The following is a 26,655-nucleotide window of genomic DNA, read 5'->3' on the forward strand; positions in this document are numbered from 1 at the left end:
TTCCCAAAAAGTTGTGCAATGCTGCTGTGCTGTGGCTGGTTTATCTGATCCTGGTGACTACGATGATTTCTCCGACGTCAGACGTCTGAAGTAATATTTGAAAAGCTGTTTTATATCTCTCACAATTTGTTTTACTCTGTAACAATGTTAATATTTCATTTGCCATTTAGAAAATGGATTTTGACACTGAAGAGACTAAATTAAGACTGTTGCAAATATTTAATCTGTGATATCTCAGGTCAGTGTCATTTTACTGCTGGTAATGACAAATGTAAATTTTTTTTTTCTGCTGTGTTCAGGAGCCACGGAACTGGCATTGCTTTAATTTTGTAATGCCCTGCTTCTTTACCAACGCTCTCCCATCCTCCCAAAGTAAAGCCTGATTTTTGCTTGGAAAAGCTTTGGTGATGTGTTTTGTTTCAAGTTACCTCATGCTTGTAACTCTTGCATCTCTGAATTGTGTTTTCTAGCTTTTGCCTTTTGCTGTAGTAAGTCAATTTCAGGGTTCATTTTCTTTATGTTCCTGTCATGCTGTAGTAACTTCAGCACAGTCTCACCTATGTGCATCCCGTCTTTACACTGTGGTAGTGTGCTCCTTATGGTGCTCTCTGCTGTCTTCTTCCAGGGTTATCTGCAGGAACAGAAAGCCACAGAACAGCCTTAAATGTTAGTCGAGTGGTGCTTTTACCCAGGGTGTTAAGCAGTGTTGTCCTCTATCTCGGTATCTGTGCTGGAGTACCTGTGGATACCGTTTGTGTCCTGGGGAGCCTGTGCATGGTGATTCCAAAGATTCCTTCAAGAACTTCCAGGGAGCTAATTCCACTGATGGGAAGGCAGCGCAGCATCTTCTGGGCTGACTCTGGATCCCTACAGTATGGCAAGGTGCTGTTAGGCGTGTCTTTACTGGAACAAATTGGCCCCATTTGCATCTAATCAAGTCAGGCTCCCAGTGTTCCCATCATCTGTTGGACATCTCCTGAAAAAGTTTTCTAATGTGTTATTAAATTGAAGCACTCTCAGAAGTCCGATAAGTGCAGGTGTCAGGCTTTGTGGCTGGATGCAAAAAAGGGGAGCTCCCCTTTTCCAGTGGCAGTGGGCTGCTCCCTCGGCTTATTTTGTACCTTGATTTGGTCTCAAGTATCCATGAGTATCCACCAACGAGCTGTTTTAATTATTCAGGGGGTGAACACTTCAACAGTTCCTGCTAAAGCTCTTCGACTGTGCTGGAGCTGTTCAAATGTTATTTCAGAAATAAGATTATCGTTACTTAAATGGTTATATGGCATGTTGGACATCTGGGTCTAAATCCCTCTTCTGAATCAGCAAGGCTAACTCTAGCCTTCTAATTTGAAGGCGCATTTGTGGGGAGAGAGTTGAGAGGGCATCCTGCCTGGTGGGGACTGAAGCGTGGAAGGTCCTGAACAAGCCAGTTTAATTCATCCCTGGAGAATGAAGAGAGAAGATTTAGGATTATGTGACCTCAGAACTATCCCTTGAGAGCTTCTGCTAGGTCCTTTCCAACAACTCTCGCATATCCCCTGCCATATACCTCTTTTCTTCCCTGCCTGAACTGCGACTGATCCCCTTGCTTTAATATCCCCCTTACTCTGTTCCTGTTGTGCAGCCAGGTGTTTGTTTTACCTTACCCCATTTTATGTGGCCCTGGGGGAGAAGCATCGCACCTGAAGTTGGGACTTGTCATTTAATAAAATTGTATTTGAAATTAAACTCATCCTTTTTACTGTTGATTAATGCAAGACGGAAGGGATCTAACTACCAAATAGCACACCGATGTAGCCAGCTGGTCAAGGGGGTGATGTGTTTTGGAAAGGATGTGCTCATGGACACAGAAGGGTGGGTGTCATCTGGGACTATTTCTGTAACAGCACTTGTGACAGAGAGGCATCACAGCTTCAAAGAATATCTGTGTAAGAGTGAGCTTATCTCATTTAAAACTATTGCTCCACCTCCGTTTTTTGTTTTAAAAAGCAGCATTTAGGTTACTTTTAAATACAAATTGGATTTTACTAGATATCTAAAATGACAGAGGAGCACGGTGAAATAAGTTGATAGCTATAATATAGTAAGACCGAGCAATACTAGAAATCCATCATGTAATGAGAAAGCAAACATGTAACTTTAATTTCACGTTGTATGTGGCAAGAATGTAATATTACTTATAAATACTCCTAACTGCTGAGCGCTGTAGTCACTGCAGTGCACTTATCTGTAGTGTTTCTGTGAGGATACCTAATAAAAAGCAAATCACGTTTTGTTATTATACTTTTGTGATTCTCGTGCATAGTTTTAGAGAAACAGTGGTAACCATTAGGTGCAGCTCTTAACATGTTGAATTAAATTCAGTGAAACCTTGTGTTTCCTTTGATGTAGACTTGTATGAAAGATAGAAAGTAAACGTAAGGAAGAACAGCTTTAACTTCTGCTTGCCATACTTATTTCTGACAATAAATCAGAGGCTGAAAGTGGACCAAGAATGTAAAGTACAGTTTGAAAGGTAAATTCCTGTCTGTGTATTGCAGGGAAGGATGAAGATCGCATTCCATTGTTTTCCTGGCCTTTGCTTATCACATTGGTGACCTCCTGTTCCCACACTGATTTCCTTCAGTGTGAGAATTTGTAGTCAGTCACTGCACAAACAGCTGGAACTGCCTCTGCCCTCAGCTAGAGGCTGCTGTCCCTTCTGCTGGCCTGTGTTAATAGACTGAGTGCTCCTAAGCTGCTTCAGAGAAAAATCAGGTGAAAATTTAAATAATCTTTAGAGTGGTATCATTTTCAGCGGTGATTCAAGCTAGTTACCTGATTTAGGCACTAAAGCAGATTAGGAGCACTTTTGCACTCCTTTTAACTAGCAAAGCTGAGGTGAAGGATAACTGCCACAGTTAACGTGTGTGTGTGTGTAATCCAGTACAAGGCATCCCAGAATTGTCTCATTTATTTTTCCTTCCTTGCTCATTTGCAGTTTGGGTTATTCGTGCCTTTTTCTTTTCAGCTTTGTTCAGTTAGGGCACAATTAAACTTATTTCTAGCTTTCTCCAAATCCTGGGTTTGTCCTGCAGACAGCTCTATCTATGATACAGAGAATGCAATATTTATGGCTGCTAGCATCAGGTCACTGAAGTGTTAAGCAGCATTTGAGCAGACATGCATAGAGCTAAACAAAATCAGGTCTCTTACCCTGACCTCAGTCACTGGACAGAAATTGAACAAGTCATGTGGACCGTCTGGTTCTGCTCTGATGACGTTTTGTATTATCCACTCTGAAACATTAATTTTTATTATTGCAGCATCATTGTAGTAAAGAGTGAGTCGGTATCGCACCAGATGGAGCCGAGCAGGTGCACTCTGAAAGGTCCAGCTTCTTGAGCTAAGCAGAATCTACAACCAGAAAAGACACCGAAAGAAGCAAAATCAGGGAGCTCAGATAACTGAGAGCTGCAGAAGGAAGAATAGTCAGTGTATTAGAGATGTACTAAAGAGCAAATATTGAAGGAATAGGATATTGGATGAAACACTACCTTATGTTAACTTGCAAACTGAGCTAAGCTGCTGTCATGCAATCACAACACTTTAGATTATTTCGTTTTGTGAGCTGACAAAAAAAAAAAGTGTACTGGCATAAGCTGTACCAAGTGATTTGATATCTAAAGCCTGACTCCGGCTGGACCTGCTCTTTGTACTGCTACAAGGCAGTCCAAGTCACCTTGGAGGCACAGCCTTTCTAAGAGCCCCATTTCCTTTTTGTATTTTGCAGCCTAGAAAGGGTCTGCCAGGTCACCTTGGGTCCAGACTGGCCGTCGCTACCTTTCACTTTCTATTTTCACTAACTTCACTTAATGGGAAGCGATTTTGAAATCGGTCCCACCGCAGTTCGGTGCAGCTAGTGCCTCCGTAGTTGCTGCCGTATTGTTGTGTCTAGGTGACTTTATTACATCTTTAATAAAGATGAGGACTGTAATGGATACTTCAAAACTGTTAAAAGGTACTTAAAGTACCCACGGTGAATAAGACATGTCCTTTATTTTACTCTACATTTCAAACTCTGACAAATTAGTATTCTTTTCTGAGTAGCTATTAGATCTCACTACAGGATAGCAGTTTTAGTTCAGCTCAAAGAGAGTCTGCTATCACTGTTAGGTATGAAAGTACCTGTTCATTCTGGAGTTGAAAACCATGAAGCCTGCTCTGGTAGCCATCCTCTGTTCCCAGTTGCTTCCTTGGAAGCACTCCTGCTCAGCCCAGTGATTTCTAGTGTCACATTCCTCAAGGAAAAAATTCTTTACTTCTCAAAATGTTATGATTCAGTTAATTCTGTTTTGAATTCCTTTCTGCCACCCAGCTCCTCGTGTACCAGCCTTTAACATGGAAGCTCCTGAAGTTGAGCAGCCTTCATCACATTAACAGCAAGTACAGCATGAGTCTGCTTCATCTGGAAGAAACGTGTTCTTGAATTTGACGCACAGCCTTCAAAGTTGCTTGATGCAAGGCTAATGAAACACAGAGCAGCCTGACACCACTCAGAAAAAAATCAGACATAGCACCAGTGCCTTTCCAGTTTGTGGTAACTAGTATTGTACTGGGCAGAGAAGTGATGCCTCTGAAGAAGCTGATGCTATCAGAAGATACAGAACCAGCATCGTCATCAGTATTGATGCCAGACACAGTGTAGTATCTGCAGTGAAGTCCAGTAGTTTCTTCTCTACTTTTGTCCAGTAGAGAAGAAAATGAGCATTCAAATTTGCCCTGCAATAATGCTGAATGATTCTGCTTAAATCATCATTGCAACCTTTTGGGAATTTTGACTGTTGAAATAAAAATGGAATCATCACTTTCTTGTTCGGTCTAAAATGTTATGAAAGGCAGACTTCACTAGCAAAGCATGACTTTTAGTATTGATAAAACTAACTCTCTGCTTCATAACCTGCCTTGAGACATGGAATAGTTCAAAAACAAGACAGAAGAAAGGTCAGGAAAAAGCTTTTTAGGCATCAGAGGAAGTGTCTGAAACCGTAGGCAGATATACGCCTACTACAGTGATGATGGGAAGCATACCGTGGCTTCAGATGTACGAGATTGTGTGAAAAGTATAAGGAGTGATCATGGAATGCTTTAGAAAGCTTGCAGCTATTTAGCAAAAATATTGAAGATGCCCTGGGCTCTCTAAAGAAGTTAAGAGTGTATGCTCGCTGTAGCATTTCATATCATTAAGCTACTGGCAGCATGCAATTCCTGATGTTAGCGTCCGCTAAGCGTGACATGTTATTGCAGGCGGTCAAAATACCATGCCAAGAAGTGGCAGCAGGAATGCTGTAATCTTTCTTAAACGCATTAGGGATGTTCTGATATTGCGAATGGCTATTTTTAATGGTTATTCTGTACAAATTCTGGTATTTTTCAGGGTTTATGTTGAGCGTGGTTGAATGTTGCACCTGAAAAATATCAGCTACCCTTTTGGTTGTGCCATCCAGCTTTGTTTCTGCCTAGCTGTTTGCTGTTCTTCCCCATCAGAGATTATTCTACTGGTGTTACAAACAGGGAGAGTTCAGTTGCTCAGCGCAATTCCAGGAAGAGGAAAACTAAAAATACATCTTCCTCCAACTCCGAATGTCCATCTTTTCTGAAGTTAGGTGGTCATACCACTGCGGAACTTGTCTTCATCTTGCCATTTTATTACATCAGTAGATCAAATGTGAGACTTGTGGGAGACAGTTTGCAGGACGTGTATTTCTCTTTTCAGACGGCCCTGCTTGCAACAAAAGCTATAAAGATCAGTTGGGTCTCTAAATGTAGGACACTCTTGAGAGCTTTCACCAAATACTTGATATTAGTTGGGGCTTATCTCAGAATACAAGGAGAAATTACATATCCCTATCTTTAGAGATAAAACGACTAAAAAATCCCAAAAAGTCCATATTTCCCGTATTTAACCCCCCTAACACGGCTAGAATTAGGACAATTTTAAACTCTACTTCAGTCAAAGCTGTTATTTTTACTTTCTGGCAGGCTTGACTTAATAATTAGCATTTTCAATCAACTTCAGTTAGAGCTGTGTGAGCATGTACCATGTCTCCAGTGACAGACTGGCTAGAGTTAATGTGTTCATGACTTCTGGGTGTTTGTTTTCCAGCGAGGTGCAGAAACTCCAGCTGAGCGTGCAAAGTGAAAACAAAACTCTGGTAGGAGTGCAAAAAAAGAAATACCAGAAGAAAAGATTTGTAATCACATAAATACTTGATTATATATAAATGTTCTAACTGGGGGCAATTCATGTAGTGTATCTTATGTTTGTATTAGATTTAAGACCTAATAAAACCATTCAGCTGACATCAGCTCTGAGTTGCAAAGAAAGGAACATGAGTTGCCTCTGAAATAAAGCTGCCTTGGTTGCTCTTCCATTTTGCAGAATTTTGTCAGCCTTGGCACAGGTGAACTGAAGACCAGCCACCATCTCACTGATTCTTGCATGCGTACATCTCAGTTCCTTCATGCTCAATGTGATGTCTGCGACACCTTGGTTTTGGCAGTAGGCAAGGCTCCTCACCTATCATAAGAGTGTTGGCCTATAGGTATTGCTGGTGCAAACTTCTGACCTTGAAACTGGCTTAAAAGGACATATATACTCTTCTAAGATTATAAACTGAACACAAATAAGTATTTTTGAGATGAGAAATAACACTGCTATAGTGAATTGAATTTATTATGTGATTCGTATGACACTGCACTTCCATTTTTTAAAAAATATGCAAAACTTGTGATAATTTCCAATTTGTAGCCAAAGACTTCACTATAAGATTTCCATCATGATGTGCTCCTAGTATAGTATGGAGGCAAGCAGGTGTTTTAAAACTTGATATGGAACACTGTGTGTGTGTTTCTTCATTTCAGTGGAAGTTACTGAACTTTCTCATTAGATTTTCCATAAAAATATTGCACTGAATAAATTCTTCCTTCGGATGCAAAGAATATGTCAGATTTGGAGTCAATCTGCGACAATCTTTTCCAAGAATCTAGACTTGCCGTCTCTAATTAGATGCTGTATTGCAGAATTGATTCTACATTTGCATTAAAATCTGACTCCTAGGATTGTTCAGATAGCTTGTAACGTTCACAGTTGGTTTCTATCATGTCATCTTTCTCAATTTGCAGATGTGAAAATTTTGTGCATCTGCAGATGAGGACTTCAGTGCACAGAAGCCTTTATAAACGCAGGCTTAGAAAATATTCAACAAATTCTGCTGGTAAGGAGATTTGATATTCTCAGATGGCTGTAAATGCCAGATAAAAAGTTTAGATGATGGGGCAGTAGTAGCATGAAACCGGCAGTATTTAGGCAGTCAGCAGCAATCCCACAAGAAGCAACACTGGTCTCGGCCTCTGGTGTAATGGAAGGGTCAACTTCATTTCACCGCCATCGGTGTAATTTGCCTTAAATGTTGCTAAGCTCTGGATGAAGTGACTGCATTGCTGCACTACATGTGCTCGCTTCCTACGTGTTCGTACTTTCTGAATAAGCTGAACTTGATTTGAATATTCACCTTAAATAGTACTTTTGTCAAGGAAGCACTAAACTTAGGAATGTCAAAGCCCGAGATTTCTCCTTACAAATATAGCAGTAATTGTTGCTGCGAAGTGCTGCAGAGTTCCATAGCTCCTGGATATAGCAAGTAATGGCTGTGAATAGCACTAACTAATCATCTTCCAGCATTACTTTGTATCATCAAAAAAGCAGTTCACAGGGTGGAATAAAAATTAAACCCGAGCATGAACAGATAGTTAGGATTTGGTATTAGCAGTACATAACATATAACCGAAAACCCCAGAGGCTTTATTTTGCAAGTTGCCTAGTTAAGTTTCCAAATTAATGTTGCCACTAAAAGAGAAGCTGCCTTTGCTCAGTTATTTTGCTGTTGCTGCTTGTGCTCTGTTGTAAGCTGAAACTAAAATATGCTTTGAAAATGAGAACTGTATCTTTATTGACTCATCTTCAGTTGTCTACTGAACCTGCTGTAATATAGATATCTCCGGTAGTGCTGCAAAATTAATAGTAGCATGCATAGAGCATCTTTGTGATCACTTCTTTGTGATTCTTCGCATCCCCCAAAAGGTTCAAACTAGAATACCAGGCTAATTTGGTGATTGGGACTCCCAGTTCTGAAACGTACAAAGAGGATTGCTTGATGATTCCTTCAAAATTGAGCTTGGAGGAGGAGGAGGAGGCAATTCAAATTCCAGACCTGACAGAAAGAGGCAAGGAGAACAGCAGAGCATCGTTTTCCTCCTGGAATGTCAGCTAAAAGAAGAAAAGTCAGCACATGCTGGTGTTCAGCCAGTCAGGTCCACAAGAGCTCTTCTTCTCTGACTGTTAGCGAGCATGCATCTTTTTCACGCCGTGGGCTGAGAATGTGAATATTCATCTCAGGCTCTGGATGAGAAGCTAAGTTCTTAATTAGGCACACGCTTCACATAATTTCATTTTTCCATCCTTCTCAGGTCTGGCTCACATTGACTTGGCTTAAAGGGAGGAGGGAGAGCCTTGGGAGATGGGTGAACAGTTCCCATGCCTCGAGATCAGATGGCTGAGGGAGGGAGGACAGGAATCCTCCTTTCCTTCAGCCCGGTCCTGTCTCACAGTACCACATCCTGTTCAGTCACCATAACCAGCAGCCTCCTCCAGTTCTGGTGTCTCCTTGGCTATTTTTTAGCCAGCCAGGGAGCGGGTTGGATGAAAGCCCTCAGTGTCTCTATCCCCATTTCTTGTACCAAGACAGTGAGAGTGTTGTATGATGACTGTTTGCAGTGCGTGCTGCTGTTGTCTCTCTTCTCCTAGCCATCAGGGAAAGGGTTTTACAGGGTTCAGACTTGTCCCTGTGGAGTAGCCTGCTTGGAAGTGGGTAAGTACTAAGGAGCATAGCACTGGCATCACGTGCAGTTGTCTGTACGCTGCCTATTGCTGCTGCTTTGTCAGTGCCTGAAGCTGGCTCTCGTGCAGCGTTACTCAGCGGGTTTCTCCTTACCTATGCTTGTGTTTGCATGCATATTTATTTCTTTTTGGTAGCAGTTACCTGCTGGGAGGGGAAGTGAACACTTTTTCTCTGAAGTCAAAGTGAGGTGCTGTAGTTAAGCTTCCAAATACTTTTTTTATTTAGGTTTCTGTGGCCGGAAGGGCATTTCTTGGTCTACCTAGAGGTCTTCCCACAGCGAAAAATTAACCAACCCATATAATTTCTAATCATTTCTGCTATAAAGACAGTCCCAGCTGTCTCTGTATGCTTTAAATTCATGGCAAAAGAATCAATCACTTTTCTAAAGGAGGGGTTTAATAGATTCTTTTCTGACCAAAAAAAAAAAGGATTTGGAGGGAAGATTAAATTCTTCCATTTTAAGTGATAAAGGTAGAAATGCTGTTATGTTGCGTTTCAATTTTGAGCAGTAATTCATTCTTATTAAAGACTTAATGGGATGCTGCCAAAGCACAAGACAGTTGTTCGCATCCCTCTGAAGTCAGTTACAAAGCTGTACTAGTTTGAAACATGAGGAGAATGTCAATATTACTCTTGCCTATTTCATTTAACTGATCTTTCAATGTTATAAAAGTAAACGTTTAGCCTGTGTGAGTTTGAGTCATGACTTAAAAAATTGACGGTAATCCATGTTAGTAAACGTTACCTTTCTTGCTCCCTTTTTAGTGTCCTAGGATAGCAGAGGTGGCTGCGTTTTAGGTCAGGTCCATCACTGGAGTGCGTGCATCTTGCAGTCTGTACAGCTCCTGCTTGGTCTCGCACGGTGCTGCAGGCACTTGGCACTAAACAAATTAACAACAAACCTTGCTACACTAAGATAAGGGCTAATTTTACAGGTACAGCATTTCATAAATCATATTGCACTTGACAGTTCAGAACTGAAGAATTAATTAATATTTAGAAATCCAGTCAAATGGGAATAGTTGCAGGCTTAGAAGAAGCAAATGTCACATTGCTGTTTGATAAACAGATTTCTAGGTCAAAATGACTGTTGTTTATGTGAATATTCTTACACAGCTAATTACTGCTGAAGGTCCACAGTTTTATCGGTTAATATATCCTGTATAACTGCGTATTTGCCATGCAGGAGAGTTTTCCTGAAAATACTGCACTTTTTTTATGTCATTTGACTGACGCCGTGACAGTTCAATGAGTGAAACACTCAGGTTTGCCAACAGCTGGACTTGAATTTCAATTCTTTTTGTTCTTTTGCTGTGTAGACAAAGTCTGCTCATAACCTGCTTGTGGCTGTAGTTCCAATATAAGGCTTGTTCTGCTGATTAAACAAGTAGGAGCTTGATGGGACTTGATGCCTTGAGTGACATCAGCTTTATTCTGGTGAAATGAATTAATTTAAAGTAAACCGGTGATATTTTGGGGAGCCTAGTTATACAAAAGAGCTGAATGTATATTTTAATTTGGTGTTAAGGTGATGCGTGTTACTGGTATAAATGGATACTTTAGACAAAAGGACAAATACATGTAAGCTTCTCTAACCTTGAATGCTGACTGTAATTAGAAGTCTTGCCTGGTGGCTTGCCCATCTATCCTGTTGCCTGTTACAGTATTCCATCTTGTCACCTGACTTGCACTTAACAAAAGAAAAAATCTGTAATGCTTCTTTAACTAACAAATCATGTATTTTTAGCTTGAATACCCATAGGAATATCTATTAGGATGGTTGGGTTGATGGAAGTTGCTTGCTTTAGAAGTGGCATTTACCCAGGCTTTTTGAAGCCTAATGTTGGCTTGATGGTTGGGCTTGGTTTGTTTGTTTATGTTGGTTTTGTTTGTTTTCCTCAAAAATGTACAGCATTACTGTCAATAAACTTGTTGGTTTGGCTTTTAAATGCTCACATGCAGGTTGCAGTTCTGGATAACACCCACTCACAGCAGTCTTGATTTCATTTGCAGACTGAATGTATTTCGTAATAGTTGCAAAGTTCTGCTATCTGAAGTTTGAGAAACTTGGAAGAATTAATTATTTGCCAGAAAATCGGACGTTTATTGCATTGATAGCAATCTGTGTATGCTTTTTAATGTTTTATGGGTGGTGTGAAGGTACACGTGGAAAGGCTTTCATTACGCAAGGAACTTCCTGCAGCAGAGAACGTGTATCAACTGGAGGTGAAACATCATCTACTGAGATTCTGTGTTATATAGATCCTTCTTGATTGAAAGAAGGGATTGTACAGGGGCCATTAGATTCATAATTGTTTAAACAAATAGGTTGCCTCCATTCCATATTATTATATTACTCCGGCTTTCAACATTACATGAAACAGAGCAGCAGCAGATGTACTGGGTAGCTAACCTGTCTCAGAAGTCTTGCCTTATTTCTTCCATGGTCTTAATTCTGCTTAAGTGGTACTGTGGATGTGGTCAATCATTGGTTAACACAATACCAGTTTTAGAAGAGAATGCAGAAAATGGCAGAGGTGTCTCTCAGAGTCCTAGAAAACTTCTTAATGTTTACCGAAACAAAGGCTGTGGCATTTCACCTGTGTACATGCACTGGCTGTGGAAATGAAGAAAATATGGTGGTTAATAACTGAGAGAGCTTGGTAATTTGTTTTAAAACTCTATAGATTTAGAGGAATGTTGTACAGTAGGTGAGATGTTAAAGTTTAATTACTTTCTAGATCTTAGAAGAAAGAGGACTTCAGGTTCTTGATTTTTATTCCCTCCCCCAATTTTCTTCTCTTTCTTTCTAGGTTTAACTATAGATCAACACATCATCTTGCATCCCATGGGTTTTATGAATTTTTAAATTGGTTTGATGAAAGAGCATGGTACCCACTGGGAAGAATAGTAGGTGGAACTGTAAGTATTGTCATAACTTAAAGATGACTTTGTAATAATTTTGTTGAACTTTAAGTACAACTTTGACATCAATAAAAGGAGGATCATAATGGAATATACTTTTAATTGTCAACTTGCTGCCAAGGGAATAACTATGTTTTTAATTTTTAGCTGTAATAACTGAGACAGTAAGTCAACATGCATTAGTTCTATCCAACAACATACTGTGAACAAGAAACTGGGTTTTACCTTCTTACACCTGAATTTCTGATAATAATAAATAGGGATTTTATGGCTCCTGTAATTCTGATTTTCATGTTGGGGGAAAACATTGCACAGCGGTACTTAAAAAAGAAAATTTAAATTGAAAAACAGTTCTCTATCTCTCTTAAGACACAAACTCTAAGCCAGTGGTACGTGGTAAGTGCTAGACGTCTGATTATTGAAAATGTTAGGATTTCACTGAAAAAAAGACCTTTTGAAACTAAACAGGAGTCACGTATGAAGCATCAGGAGTGTCTAAGATTGGTGTCAATGCAAGTTATAAAACAGGAAAGGTAGAAAAAATACCAAATCACAATACAAAGAGTTCAGTAGTAGAGTGGCTTTAGTAACACAGCCACATCTAATTTTGACAGTCCATTAAAACTTTTTAATTATAGGACATACCATTTAAATTCATTTACAGAGCTTTTTGTAACAATTAGATCACCATTCGTTTTAGTATTTTTGAGATGCTTATGGCACACTTCTGTTTTTTTTACGTCTTATATAACGTAAAAAGCCTTAGAAATTTAAATTAAAATTTTGATTGTATGCTTTATTTTGTAAGTCACATGGTATATTATGTTTTAATAGTTTGTCTTGAAAACCAGGTCTCCAGGATATATGCAGAAGAACATCTTATCATCTGTTAATTTAATTTAGCACAAAGCTCTTCTTAGCTTTCAAAAGAAACTAAGGCAGTTGAAGTCCATATTAAGTTTCCTACTAGGTATTGATTTTTCTAATGTTGATAAATGTGGAAGGGTACAATTCCTATTAAGAATATTTCAATGGTCTCCAATATTCTATGATAGGCTCAATAGATTTGTATCTATACGACTCTTTCCTGGAGGACATCTTAACTCAGTATTGTAGGGCTTTATTTTAATCCTCCAAGGTGTCTACGGATAGCTTGCAAATATATAATGCTCACCTGTCAGTCAGTCAGCTTTTCTACTTAAAAAACTCAATGTGTATTTTCTTTCTCCATGCGTAACAAGAAATAAATGAACAGCATGGTATATTAAGGTGAAAATTGAATGTGGCTAGGGAATGTTGTATGGTTTCTTGTTGTTTGGGTTCTTTCTTTTTTTTTTCCTTAAAGCTGTTAGCTGGCTTGAAATTCTCTTGCAAACTTCAGCTTCTGATTCCATACCTTAACTACAAATTCTCATTATGTGATAAATGTCAGGCAAGATAGGATATTATCTATGTGCTGCTTATTCATTTAGAAAATGGATTATATGTAATTGTTAGCATTTGGGTAAAATTTAAAGGACCTCTGGTATTCAGCAGTGTTGTCAAAATATAATTAAAGTAACGTTAATATAATTCCATTAGCTTTACCTACTCATTGCTTGTATCAGCTTAAGAAATGATCGTATTTCGTTGCAAATCATATGCAAGTAAACTTACCATGATCATTTTCTGCAGTAATATAGTATGGTTTTTCCCCCCCTCTAGGTATACCCAGGACTGATGGTGACAGCAGGCCTTATACATTGGATTTTAAATATGCTTAATGTGACAGTCCATATAAGAGACGTATGTGTGTTCCTAGCACCAGTTTTTAGCGGCCTTACAGCTATTTCTACTTTCCTGCTCACCAGAGAACTGTGGAACCAGGGAGCAGGGCTTTTAGCTGCCTGTTTTATTGCCATAGTTCCAGGTTACATATCTCGATCAGTAGCAGGATCGTTTGACAATGAAGGCATAGCTATTTTTGCACTGCAGTTCACATACTATTTATGGGTAAGTAATTGATGAGTCTTTTGCTTTGGAAAGGTTTTTGGTTCCTCCTCCAACCAAATGACTGATTTTTCTTAGCATCCATTGAATTCTCATTTTGTTCCCTCTCATCTCTCTTCCCCTTGGCCGTGGATCAGGCGAGTACTGAGAAGTCACGTGGCCTGAACCACTCCATAATAACACTCTTCAGTTTATTTATTATGTAAAAGTGCCGTTCAACTGAAGTATGTGTGTCCTGTAGTAACGGTAATAGCAATGAATCTATACGTTTAAAGCAAACAGTAGGGCTGCTTTCGTTTCTCAGTTTTGTCATATTGGTATTATGTGAGCATGAACCTTCAGCATCCATATTTAGCTGGTAAAAAGCAGTAGACTCTCAATATAAAGTCCTTCAAGTTGTCATCTGGAGAAGCTGTTGACTATATGTCTGGACTTCGACTTAGGCATCCAACGTACATGCCTAAAGCTGTCCACAGAGCGAGATATTCATACTGCTTGCATGCTTAAAAATGTGTAATAGTCTGATGTTTTTTAATTAGCCTACTTGCTCGTGCAGGTTGTCTGTCATTCCTTAACCTGAATGTAGAACTACATCTGTAATGCAGTGCTGTATGAAGGAAGGGGTTTAGACAAAACGGAGTATTTCTGGACTGCTGTATCTATTTTGGAAATAGCACAGAGCAGCTATATGGTTAATTCGGCATGGACACTGTTCCTTGTGCCTTCCTTTAGCATATGTACTTTCCATACTGAGTGTCTCCGTGGGTAGTATGTACGCAGTCATTACAGCTTTTCCCATGGTTTGTCAAAAGTTCGAGTTTTCAGAAGTAAATACATGCTTGCAAGTCTTTTTAGCTTTGGAGTATTTCAGAGTTGGGGTATTGTTAGAAGGAATGCAATAGAAAAAAATTTAAATTTTTCATTATTTAGCTACAGGTGATAATTAAGTGCAGGTTCTGAAGAAAGGTCCTCTAATGATTTTTGTTTGATTTTTTTTTTTTATTTGGGCTTAAACTGCGTCTGTAAAGGTATACTGTTACTGATAACAGTAGCATCAACTTACTTTTTTACCGTGTTACTTTTTAATAGCTAAGACATAATAGCAATTTCTGTTCTCATGGAACTGGTATTTAACTAGACTGCATATGGCAATAATGTTTACATAAACTCTTGTAGAATTGTGTGAATCAGATATGTTTTATAGTTAACTTTTTAGCATTTTTCATTCCTCTTTTCCCTCACCACAGTCACCATTATCAGTTTTGGACAAAAGCATACTCCTGGTCCAGTTCATGGATCTCTCTAAACCTTTAGTAACATCTGGATGTTTTCACTAACCTTAAGTGAGTTTTTCAGAATTACAGAATGGCTCTTTATAATTGCAGAGTTGGGTCTGATGCCAGACAAAGGAAGCCATGGATTCTCTACACTCACAATTACAATGTAGTCTGATGTCTCAGAGAAAGTAGCACAGAAGCGATGCAGCTACCCTTCAGTTTTGGGTCACAAAGTAGACAGTGGCATTGCATCCTGGCTGCATTATCTAGAGAAAGAGGTGTAAGCTGTCTTGTATTGTCAATGAATTGCACTTGTGGCTTGGTTTTACGGACAACAGTTTGGAAGGATACAAATATAATCTGTTATGTACTATAGAAGTCCTCGTGACAGCTGTTTTGGAATGAAATTTTGTAATAGTATCTAGTATTTGTTTATTATTCATAAATATTTGATTATTTTTAAAGGTGAAGTCGGTGAAAACTGGTTCGGTCTTTTGGACAATCTGCTGCTGTCTATCTTACTTCTACATGGTAAGCCTTTGACATATATATATAATGGCTAAACTCTTTTAGTGGGGCTTATTTAATTTGTGTGTTGATGAAGGACAGAAGGAGATTTTAGTCTTTGCTGGGGCCATAATGTAAAATTGTTCTTTCATTTTATTATGAAGACCTTAATATATGAGCAAGAAGACATAATAATTTGAAATTTAAAGTTTTTCAATACAATGAAAGCAATTTTTGAAAAATACTAAATGCAGTAACTTTACTTATAAAGTCATCCTGTGCCATGAATAGATACTCTGATTCAGTGGTATTTCTGTTTTGGTCTAGATAATTTAAGGTGGAGTTTTAATATTCATGTATCTGTGTGTCATTATTGCTAAAGCACAATAATATTATAAATTTATGGACAAAGTTATATTTATATAAATTTGAAAGCTATTTCCCTGGGTATAATTAAGCTGTAAAGTAAAGATTATCACCAAAATACTGAATTAATTCAGTGTCAAATTGAATGATCATGAAAGTCTAATCAATGAAAGTCTCTTTTTCATTCTCGATCTATGAAAATAGAGATTATTGTAGAGATGTTCCTAAGGGCTAACAAAGGGGAAAAAAAAACAGTAGTAAAACTGGGGAGATAAAGCAAAATTTTTTTTTTCTATCCTTATCTTCTGAAATGTTAGACTCAAAGATTTTTTTTGTACAAATAAGTCAAAGGTCACTTCTCCTCTAACTGATATTTTGTGTATGTGTGTGGCTATATGATAAATTAGCTTCAAAGTATTACATCAAAATTAAAATAAATCAGCTTCCAATGGTGAGACAGTCAGGATAGTTGTATGGTGTTGTTAAGATGGAGGTCTCAAATGCTGCTTTTCCACAGCCAGGTAACCAGACTTGCATGACAGAGGAACTTGCAAATTATTTTGCATGCCTTAATTTAAAATACAGGACTAATTCAGAGTTTGTCTGGATGCTGCCTAAATTTCCTTTAGCTTTAACATTCATTGGGTTTCCTGAGAGATTTGGGCTGTTAAAAGAGCAAGAAATAGCCCTATATGTGTCACCAAAGAGCGTAGCTATCTGCTGTTAAGAGTACATGTATTTCCTCCCCTTTTTCTTTCCTCCCCCTCCTTCTTTCTGCTGAGTCAGTAAATAAGCAGCCACTTCTTCATACATAACATAGCTGTTTATGTTGCATTACAGCGAAGAGATCCTGTAGGTTTGGTACAGAACTGTGTGTAATACAAGGTCAGGCAAATAAGGTTTTGAATTTTTACGTTGACAGACCACAGGCTTTTATATCACGCCTATTGGCAAGATCCTCTAAAAATGTTTTTCAGAAATATGCAGATAATATGCACTTCTTTGTTCTTACAATTTTACTGCTAAAAAAATCACAGAATAGCAGGCTCTCCTCATCTTAGTCTGGTCTCAGTCTATCTCAATAATTAGAGAATAGGTGTTAATTAGAGATGCAAGTTTCTAGTCTATACAAACTGTCTGCTACCTGCAGCATTTCGAACCTTTACCTAAACATGACAACATCCTAATTACACATTTGTTCTCATTCTGTTGTCTTGCCTGTCTTTGTATAATGTTTTCTCTCGGTAAATTAAATTGCCTATGTAGCCCATGCTAGTTCATGCCACTAATTTGGGAAAAGAATAATGATAGTCTGAAATGACTTTCTAGAAAATTAACAAGTTTTGGACTTGCTTCCAATTATTTTAATATATGAATCAGTTGCCCCCAGTTTTGAAATGCTGGGTTTTGTGCTATTAGCATCAGAAAACAGCGTCTCTGCCATGGCCTTATTTTAGATTTTGTTCTGTAGAACATAGTCATTTGGGTTTCTTTCTGGATTCTAGGGCTTTAAAAATATCTATGTGAATCTAAGCCCTAAAGTACAATTAAAGTAGAAACCACATTAGCTGCTGCATTCTAAAAATGAAGATCTAGGATAGGCGTGGTACGGATGGGAGAAGTCTAGACTGAATTTTGACAAGAGAACATGTGTTAAAACGTAGACTTCCTAGTCAACATTAGCCCTTCTAAATGTATTAGAAATGTGGTAACACATGGTAATGGTAGCTCATTAAATCTTTATCTAAACCAACAGTGAAGGACATAATGATAACACTGTAGTGTTTAAGTTGTAAATACCTCTTAGCAGCACTTCTCAAGTAATGCTGTTAGTACAGGCTCACAGCCTCCAGGATGATGTTGTGCATCATGCCACGGTGCTCGGCACTGTTCCCTGTGTATCTCCCTCCTTCCTTTTGTTTCTTTCCTCACTCTGCAACCTCCATTTGCTGCTCTGCTCCAGGAATTCTGCCATCAACAGTGTATACCTTGCTCCCTTTCTTCTCTCTGGCTGGAGATACTCTGCCTGTCCCTGCCAAAAAGCACAATGCATCATGCTAAAGCTGTATGTCAAAGGAAAACTTTGAATCCTAGATGGGAGTCCTACTGTTGCCTTTTGCAGCGTCCTTCACCACAGGGAAAAGCCCCCATCATCACATTCTTGTCTGCCAGCCTGACTAGATTTGCTTGGGAGGAAGAGCGGAGCTGTAAGAAAGCCTTGAAAATCCACCAGTCCATTTCATAAGTCTTTGCTACTTTAACTTTACCACTTTTGAGGATTTTTTCTTTTTGGATAGTAACTGTTGAGAAAAATCCTGCTGGTATTACTTTTACTGGGGTTTGTGTTTTCTTGTCAGACCCTTGTAAATATCCAGCACTGGCTATCTGAAGAACTTGCAGATATTTTTAGATCTGATTTCCTATTCCATTTCTCGCAGGTCTCTGCATGGGGTGGCTATGTTTTCATCATCAACCTTATTCCACTGCATGTGTTTGTCCTCTTGCTGATGCAGAGATACAGCAGGAGGGTCTACATTGGTAAGTTGTGTTCTTTGAACAATCATTGTCAAATGCTGAATCATGAAATATGAAATTATAATAATGTCTTCTGTATTTGGTGGGAATGAGGCAATTGCATATCAGATTGCATTTTATTAATTGGATTACTGATTGTAGTCAGTCACTGTCTACACCAGTGGGAATAGGAAGTTAAAACATATCATTCACATTTCCAAAATTTTAGATATGTTGCTGGTAATTCATTTTCTGCTTCATAGTGCACTAAAAAAAGGAAATAATTGGATGGTTAGGTATTTATAGAATCCTTTTAGTATGTTTAATGTATATATATTGTGTGTGTCTGTTATAAAGAATAATGTTTCATCTTTGTCTTTTCCTAGTGCATTAAACAATTAGTTCTTAAAAGTTTTGTAGCAGTCATTACGTAAATGTTACAGTGTGTTGTGACATATATAGGAAAAGACATGGGGAATTTTAAGCAGCCATGTATGTTTTACATAACTTGGACTAAAAAGCAGCCTAAAAGTCTGTCTACTCCACGTGAGACCTTAAGATTTTATTGGGTTAATGGGTCAACCTTGCTTCCAATTTCAGGAATGTTTGGATAGTGATCTCGGGAGAATAAATTTTAATTGATTTACCTGATATTTAAATACTCTGTCAACAGTTTACAGAGACTACTGGTTAGATCAGTTGGTGTCATAGTGTGGGTGTGTGAATTAAATAATTAATAATCAATTCATGTATTCTTAGATTTATTTATAAGTTAGATAGAACACTTTTGACTCCCTGATGTGAAACATTTACAAAAGATAGTTTGAGAACATCTCAAACATTGAGACGTTTGAGAATATATAAATTGAAGTGTAATATCAAAAGATATTTCATATTTAAATATATTTTTGTTAACCCATTTTAATACTATTTTTATATTTATTTTCATGCCTTTTTCTTTAGAGCCTGCTAGGGAAATTACTGTATTTACATTATGTATTTTAACCAATATACTCCATAATATTTACTGAAGTTCAGTTTTAGGTGTTTTTTTTTTTTTAACCACAATATAAGTATTTGTTTCTTGCTTCTTAGTTATTTATTTATATAATTCAGAATCTGAAATTATTTTTTACAAGGAAAAAAAAAAAAAAAAAAAAACGTTTACCCACCTTTAATTTTTAATGTTACTGTTAGTTAACTTCATTAACTCCTTCTTCATAACTTCAGGGAAGAGTAATTTATCTTGTTTTGCTTTTAAAATTATTTTATTGAATATGTTCATTTTCCAATTTCTGTGAGTTAGGCAAGAGAAAATGAAATCTAGTAATTACAAAATCCAGAAATGATGCGGTAATCAGAAACAATAAAGCATAAGTGTTCTCACTTTTCCAGCTTTCAGTCTTTGATCTCATTGGGGGGAGGGAGAAATAGTACTGCCAGTTCATATGAACTAAAGATTTTGTCACATATTTGTTTTGCAAATAACTACAGTGTTTTGAGGTGTTATTGTCCTTCAGCTGAGGGAGATGCACTTAGGAGAGTAGTTGGAATGAAAATGTGATTGCTGCTTTGCTGTTTCATTGCAATTCCTGGCTTATTCTAAACTTCCCTGGGAAGCCTTACACACAGATGTCTGTAGAAGTTGCATCGGTGTGTGTGTTCTAGGTTTGTTTACCAGGATGTTTTTATAAACCAGGTAGGAATGTGCAAGCACTTCTGGGAAGAAATGGAAATGTGCTTCACTCCCAAACTATTCAGACAGTTTCAGATTCAGATGGGTTTACAAAAGCTCATTGCAGTAGGGAAAGCAAAGATATTTTGCAAAGACAATGAGGAATTGCTGGTGTGCGTGCAAAAAACTACCAGAGTGCAGCTAATAGGTTACTTCTGGCAACCTATTGACAGCTGACAGTAGCTACTAAAATCTACATCCATTTTAGCAAAATAACCTCTTTATTCGGATGCAGGGTTCGTTGATACTATCTTCCATTATTGTATGTATAGTCTTGTTTGCGTGCTTTAGACTTGGCAATTTTCACTTCAATCTGAATGTATTGTTTTCCTGTACAATTCTTAAGTTCTGTATATTTCTAAAAATATAATAATAATAATTTAAAAAAGATCTTTGAGAATTTAAAACTTAATTCCATTAATTCTTTGTCCTATGTGTTGTATTTTACCATTTAAATAGTGAGCAGGCATATATTTTTTATCAACTGCTTAAGTGTTCTAAAATTTTAGATGATTAGTATTTATTTCTGGTGGTTATAATCCATTAATTGAAAACGTGTGATCAAATCCTTGATCATACTCGGGAGAAGTTTTCAGTAGGTTTTTCTCGTGTTTGTGCAGTATGCAGGAACTAAAATTGTGAAATGAGTTTATCCACAGAAGGTCAGATTTTTTTTTAGTTCTCGATCTCATCAAAGTTATGATCGTGAGTGGATTGCAGGACTGAGAATAAAGTTCTGGTTTTTACGTTCTGCTGTTTGCATAGTCTTTGCAAAGGAACATGGAAAGATTGTGATGATGTATCTATCACCTTCGTGTACTAACTTCCTTGAAAAATGGTATCAGACTACCTGTTCATCTGATGCCAGGCAAGCGTATGTGATAGCTGCTTAAAAGAAGTGGGAAGAAAGAGATTAAAAAAAAACCTGGGCATATGAAGTATGCCAATTGTAGGACTGGGTTTAAAAATGATTCTTTACAATGGTCTAACAAATGTGAAGCCTGGTGATTTATGCCAATCATTAGAATTCCACAGGATGGCAGTGTTGCAACAGTTTTATGATACAATAAATGATTTATGTTGAAGTGAATTCTTCAAAAATTGAGTTTCCTGCAGCAAAAATGTGTTTCAGTGACATAAAGAGGGAATAGATGAGTAGGTAGGCCGTGCAGCAAAATACAGACGCTTGAAAGCACACACCAGAAAAGATGGCTGGAAGTGGTTGGAAGCATCGCGACAGGGATTTTTTTGTGATGTTTGCAAAGCATATGGTACGCTGGGAGCATAATACACAGGTGCAACAGAAACAGTACCATGGGTATATGATCTGATTCCCAAATCTGTTCTCGTGGAGCTTAGTAAAGGATTGTATGGGTTCAAGGATCTCCTCAAAGGACTGAGGCCATAGCAAAGCCTGTGGTTTGTGAATTGAAGGAGTTTAAAAAAAAAAAAAATCTGGGAGGTTCATTGTTTGTGATTGTTACTGAGGGAAGAAAGCCTCATTTGGTTTTTAAGTTGGCTGGTTGCTTCAAAATGCAAGCAGATTTGTGGCTGTTCACAGTTGGTGTTTCTTCTATTCCCATCTCTCTCTCCCTGGAATATTTAGGACCAAAATTCTGTCAGGAGAAAGTACATGAATATCACTTCATACATAATAATGATTCACATTATTAATACAGTTGTGTTCTTGGCCTCCACTTTCTGGGGGGTTATGAGTCCCTATGGTTCATACACATCTATTAATACAGATGCTCAGTATTCATTTTTAATTGTGTTGCTTTCCAATTTCTTGCCATGCCTCTGTTCTTGCATTTAAAAAAGAACAAACATACATTTTGCTTTTTTTTAAGTAAGTGCACTTTTAAATGTTTTACCTCTTTGAGGTCTGGTCCCTTTAATTTCTCCTCATACAGAATCTGCTCTTTTTACTTATCTGGGATCTCTTCTGCCACCCATATTCTGCAACAACAAGAGAAACAAATGAGAAGAGAGAACTATTTCTAAGCTAGAGTGTCTTAGGTAGATGGTTCATTTTCCTACGAGGAAAAAAAAAGTATAATTAGGAACAACAGTACTTTACTACTTCCTTTAAAATTGAATGCAATTTTATTTTAACGTTATTCTAATCACAGAAGGTGAAACAAGTTATTAGGATGGGCAAAATATTTTAAACAATACAGTTTTGTTTCATTGTCATTGATGACTGAAGGTGGGGAATGGACTCTGCTATGGAATCTGTGTTTGAAATGCTATGGAATCTGGTTTTGAAATGTGCGTACTCACAGAGTACGCACATTTTTTGATTTGATTTGAGAATGTTTTACTTCTCACCTTTCTCTTTTGCCCTCTCCTCCCCTCTTTTTTTCTAGCATATAGCACTTTCTACATTGTGGGGTTAATATTATCGATGCAGATACCTTTTGTGGGGTTTCAGCCCATTAGAACAAGTGAACACATGGCAGCTGCAGGTAAGAAAACTCAGTTTCTGCTTCCAAACAGCATGTTCAACACAAGAAAACCTCACACCCTTGCAGATCTCGTTCCTTGTGTTAGAAAGAACCTTGTACTAACAAAACAAATTGTTAAAGAAAAAGTACTGTTCAGTATTTGTAGGGAAGTTTTCTTTCCAATCAACACATTATCCTTCTATGCATGAGCTAATGGAGGTAAAATGCCTCCATAACCGTGGATCACTTACACATTCTGACAAGCAGTTACTTTACACATTGATAATCTCTACTGTTTTGCAATACAATGTTGCCTTTGAGCATTGTAAAATTGAAACATGGTTATTGGTAAACACGGTTTTTATTGAGCAATTTGTTTTTAGAGTTGATAATTTTGTCAAAGTGGGTTAGATACAAATGACATGCTATATATAGGAGGCTGATTTTAAATAACTGATTTTATTCTTTTTTGATTCTTTTTAAAGTAAGTTTATTCTCAGTAGCTGTTAAACATTCAGACATCTTGATTTCTTTACAACAGCAGTCTTTGCTAAGGCTGCTAGGCCTATGTTTATTTGGAGCATACACTGTTTTTTGTGATGTAACTTAACTTGTTAGACTCCTCTTTTTTAATTACGTATTGTCACTTAAGAAAATGGATTTGGGACAGCAATTTTAATATAACTAAAGTTCACCAGAAAAAAAAATACTTCAAAAATATTTTTAATACGTTTGAGAGATTCTTTTATCATTCTGATTATAAGGGATGGTATAAAGGTTATCAAGCCATAGTTTGCATCCTAAGAATTTTACAGTTATTTAGTGGACAGTTTGTGCTGTTCTCTAGAACTTTGAAACTAGTGAATTTCAACATCATGCATCACGATTTTATTTGCAAATTGAAGAAATACAATACACTTGAGTTCTTGAGGGTTTTTTTCTTTCTGCCAGCTACCAGTGATTTTTCAGTTTAGAGTGGATGAATCATTGGATTGATCTGATTATACACATTGAAATGAATAACAACAGAAAATGGTATTTAAGTTCTAGTTTAATATTAAACTTGGAAATGCCTTTTTGAGCGTATGGAATATTTAGTGAATTCTGGTGTTTTGATGCTAGCTTTGTATAATTCCGTTGTCTGTATTCACTTAGATGTTTGGTTTATTTTTTTATCTTTATTAAATCCCACTGTTTAGTTCAGCAGCTTAATACATACATGTATTTCTATATTAGTCTTGGCTTTGTGTTGTCTGGGCTCTTTCCTTGCCACTCATTACTTAAGCTAGCCAAGAGCCGTATCTTATTTTTTCAAGATGTCTACGTACGTTAAACTGTGCTTTTGAGAAAATAAATGCAATCTAGTTTTCAGGTGATTCTCTCCCTTAATGCAGTTTATTTGGGAGCAAAGAGACAGTTGATGTTGGAGCTCTTGATATATAATAAGCAAAGAATGTTTTGGAGAGTAGTTACTTTCTTGCAGTGACTCAGACTATCATCCCTATGAAGTATTAAAGTCTATTTGTCAGAAAGTGATTTCATACTGGCTTTCAGATGTAAGGTTATGTATTAAATGTATTTTTTTTTTTTTGTAATTCAAACATAGCTGAAGTATGCCAGTTGCTTTAATGATTGTTGCTTCTTTTGAGGATTTAAACAAAAACTTTTGTCTGTCTTCAGGTGTTTTTGCATTGCTGCAGGCCTATGCGTTTCTGCAGTATTTGAGAGACAGATTAACAAAGCAAGAATTTCAGACATTGTTCTTCTTGGGTGTCTCCCTGGCCGCTGGTATTGTATTCCTGAGCGTCATCTACTTGACATACACAGGTAAATAAACATGAAAACAGTTTCTCTTAGGAGCAGGTAACTCAGGTGACCAGTTTGGTTTAGTCTAAGTAGATGTTGGCAACCCCACAGCAAACCAATGACCATGTTGCTTTGTTTCTGTTTTTCTTTTCACACAAAAAGTCAGATTGGTATGAGGAACATAACAATAGCAAAAGCATATTATGAAGATAAGCGCAGCTAATCTATTCTAAATAGCATTGATAGGTAAAGATGAGATAGGTTCAAGTATTTCAGAAAGTAACCACATTTCTGTATGACTGCAATTAATGTATGTCTGTGAGTTCTCCTTCTGTGGTTCAGTTTCTGGTCTTCAAGGTAGTTCTACCCAACCTCACAAAAACAAGTTTGCTTTTGCTTGGTTGCAGCCCTCAGATGCCTAACGGCCATATTCTGATTCTATGACATACATCCTTGGTCATCCAGCACTATACTTCCTTCCTGATCTATTTTCATAGATAAATATGTCAGCCATGCCAAAATTGAATTCTGATGGGTATAAATTGTGTGATCGTAACATTACACCTCATTTACTATTCTGTCAGAATATTATTTAAATTATAAAAAAAAAAAACTTTTCTGAGATTTAACTTGTTTTTATTTTAACTGAATTATTTCTTGTAATTCATTTTAGAAGTGGATGTATAGATTCAGTGTAGATTTTTCTGGTATCAGTCGTTTAACATTTTGGACTATTTAATTGGAGTTTTATTTTTGTTATTTATGGTACCATTATTCCAAAAGAATATTTAACATCTATATTTGGCTGAAAGTCTTCCAAAACTTGATGGTTTGAAATTTGCTTTTCAGTATGTATGAGCAGGTCCTACTAATATTTTGTGAAATTTTTCAGACTGGCATATTAAGACAAAATTTGGCTCCTAATTTCGATACATAGAAAAATACGTCTTCTGTTGCATTTCTTAGGAAGTGTTAATATCGATTTTTGAAATTCACTGATAGTATCACTGCTTCACCAGACAGAACAAATCTGGTTCCCTCAGCTTTTCCTGGTGCACTGTGTGATCTAGACCCCTGGCCATCTCACAGCACTCAGCTCCGTCTCTTATTTTCTTAATAATCCTCCAGCAGCAGGGTACAGCACCTGGAAGAAGGAGGTTAACGTTCTGGATGGAAGTTCTGTCTGCCATAAGGCTTGTCAGTTATTCTCAATTTAGCACAATTCACTGTTTTGGCCTCTGCAATATTTTTATGTTTTACTAGCCAGCCACCAATGGGACACCAAGCTGCCCAGTGCTATTTTGAGCTTGTCAGTACCGTCAATTTTCAACACATTGAATTGCTGTTTGCCCAGCCCATTCTTCTTCAGCTTACAGATGAGAAATTAGGAAAATGTCTTAAAAGCATTTAATGATGTAATTCAGGATGCTGTGCTTCACAGACTTTCTAGGGACTCAGGTTACTGGCCTGGAGTTCCCCGGACACTCCTTACCTTTCCTAGAGGTGTAGCATTAGACACTTCCAGGCAACAAGGGCCTTAGCACCCTGATCAAGGTCATGGGTAGTTACCACATCAGCCAATTCTTTCAGCACTCTCAAGAGAATCCCATCTGGTCTTGTGTTTTGGATACATCCAGAGATGACCATAACCAGCTAGTTCACATCTGCTAGCATAGCCTCCTTACTTGTGCATGCAACTGGTTGGGAGTAAGCTTTGCGTCTGAAGCCTGAAAGGAAAAATACATCATAGAGCATTAAACACAACATTTAAATGTCTAAACTAGGTATTAAAAAAAAGTCAAATGATACCATTTGTAAATATCAAAGTGAAGACTTACATTAGTGTTTTAGTGCATTAGTGTTTTGGCCATAGGTCATTCCCAGTTCTCTGCTTAGTAATTTGAGAAGAAGTAAATACTTTCTTAGCAGTTGTTTCCTTCTTACAGTTCTTTTAGAGTATGAGTTGCTATCTGTCATTCTCTGAGAAATATTTTAAATATTTTGCATCACTTTGACTCCTGGAGGTGTGTATGTCTGATAGCTAGTATGTCTGATAACTAGTACAGTGTGATCTTACAAAACTAAGTTCATAGTTGGTAGACTTCATCAGCTACCTGATGCAGTAGGTCTCATATACTACAAACTCAACG

At 37.5% G+C, this 26,655-nt stretch overlaps 1 protein-coding gene across 1 annotated transcript in view; it reads left to right on the forward strand.

The window, feature by feature from the left end:
* Positions 1-26,655, forward strand: part of STT3B (STT3 oligosaccharyltransferase complex catalytic subunit B) — a 49,382-nt gene that overhangs the window by 8,091 nt on the left and 14,636 nt on the right. The window contains exons 2-7 of the mRNA XM_084510116.1: positions 11,753-11,861; positions 13,569-13,856; positions 15,596-15,661; positions 18,442-18,541; positions 22,622-22,720; positions 24,380-24,526. Coding sequence (XP_084366242.1) covers positions 11,753-11,861; positions 13,569-13,856; positions 15,596-15,661; positions 18,442-18,541; positions 22,622-22,720; positions 24,380-24,526 — 809 coding nt within the window. The remainder of the gene's footprint in view (positions 1-11,752; positions 11,862-13,568; positions 13,857-15,595; positions 15,662-18,441; positions 18,542-22,621; positions 22,721-24,379; positions 24,527-26,655) is intronic.

The sequence above is a fragment of the Aythya ferina genome (genome assembly GCF_964211825.1).
Source record: "Aythya ferina genome assembly, chromosome: 2".
Classification (NCBI taxonomy): Eukaryota; Metazoa; Chordata; class Aves; order Anseriformes; family Anatidae; genus Aythya; species Aythya ferina.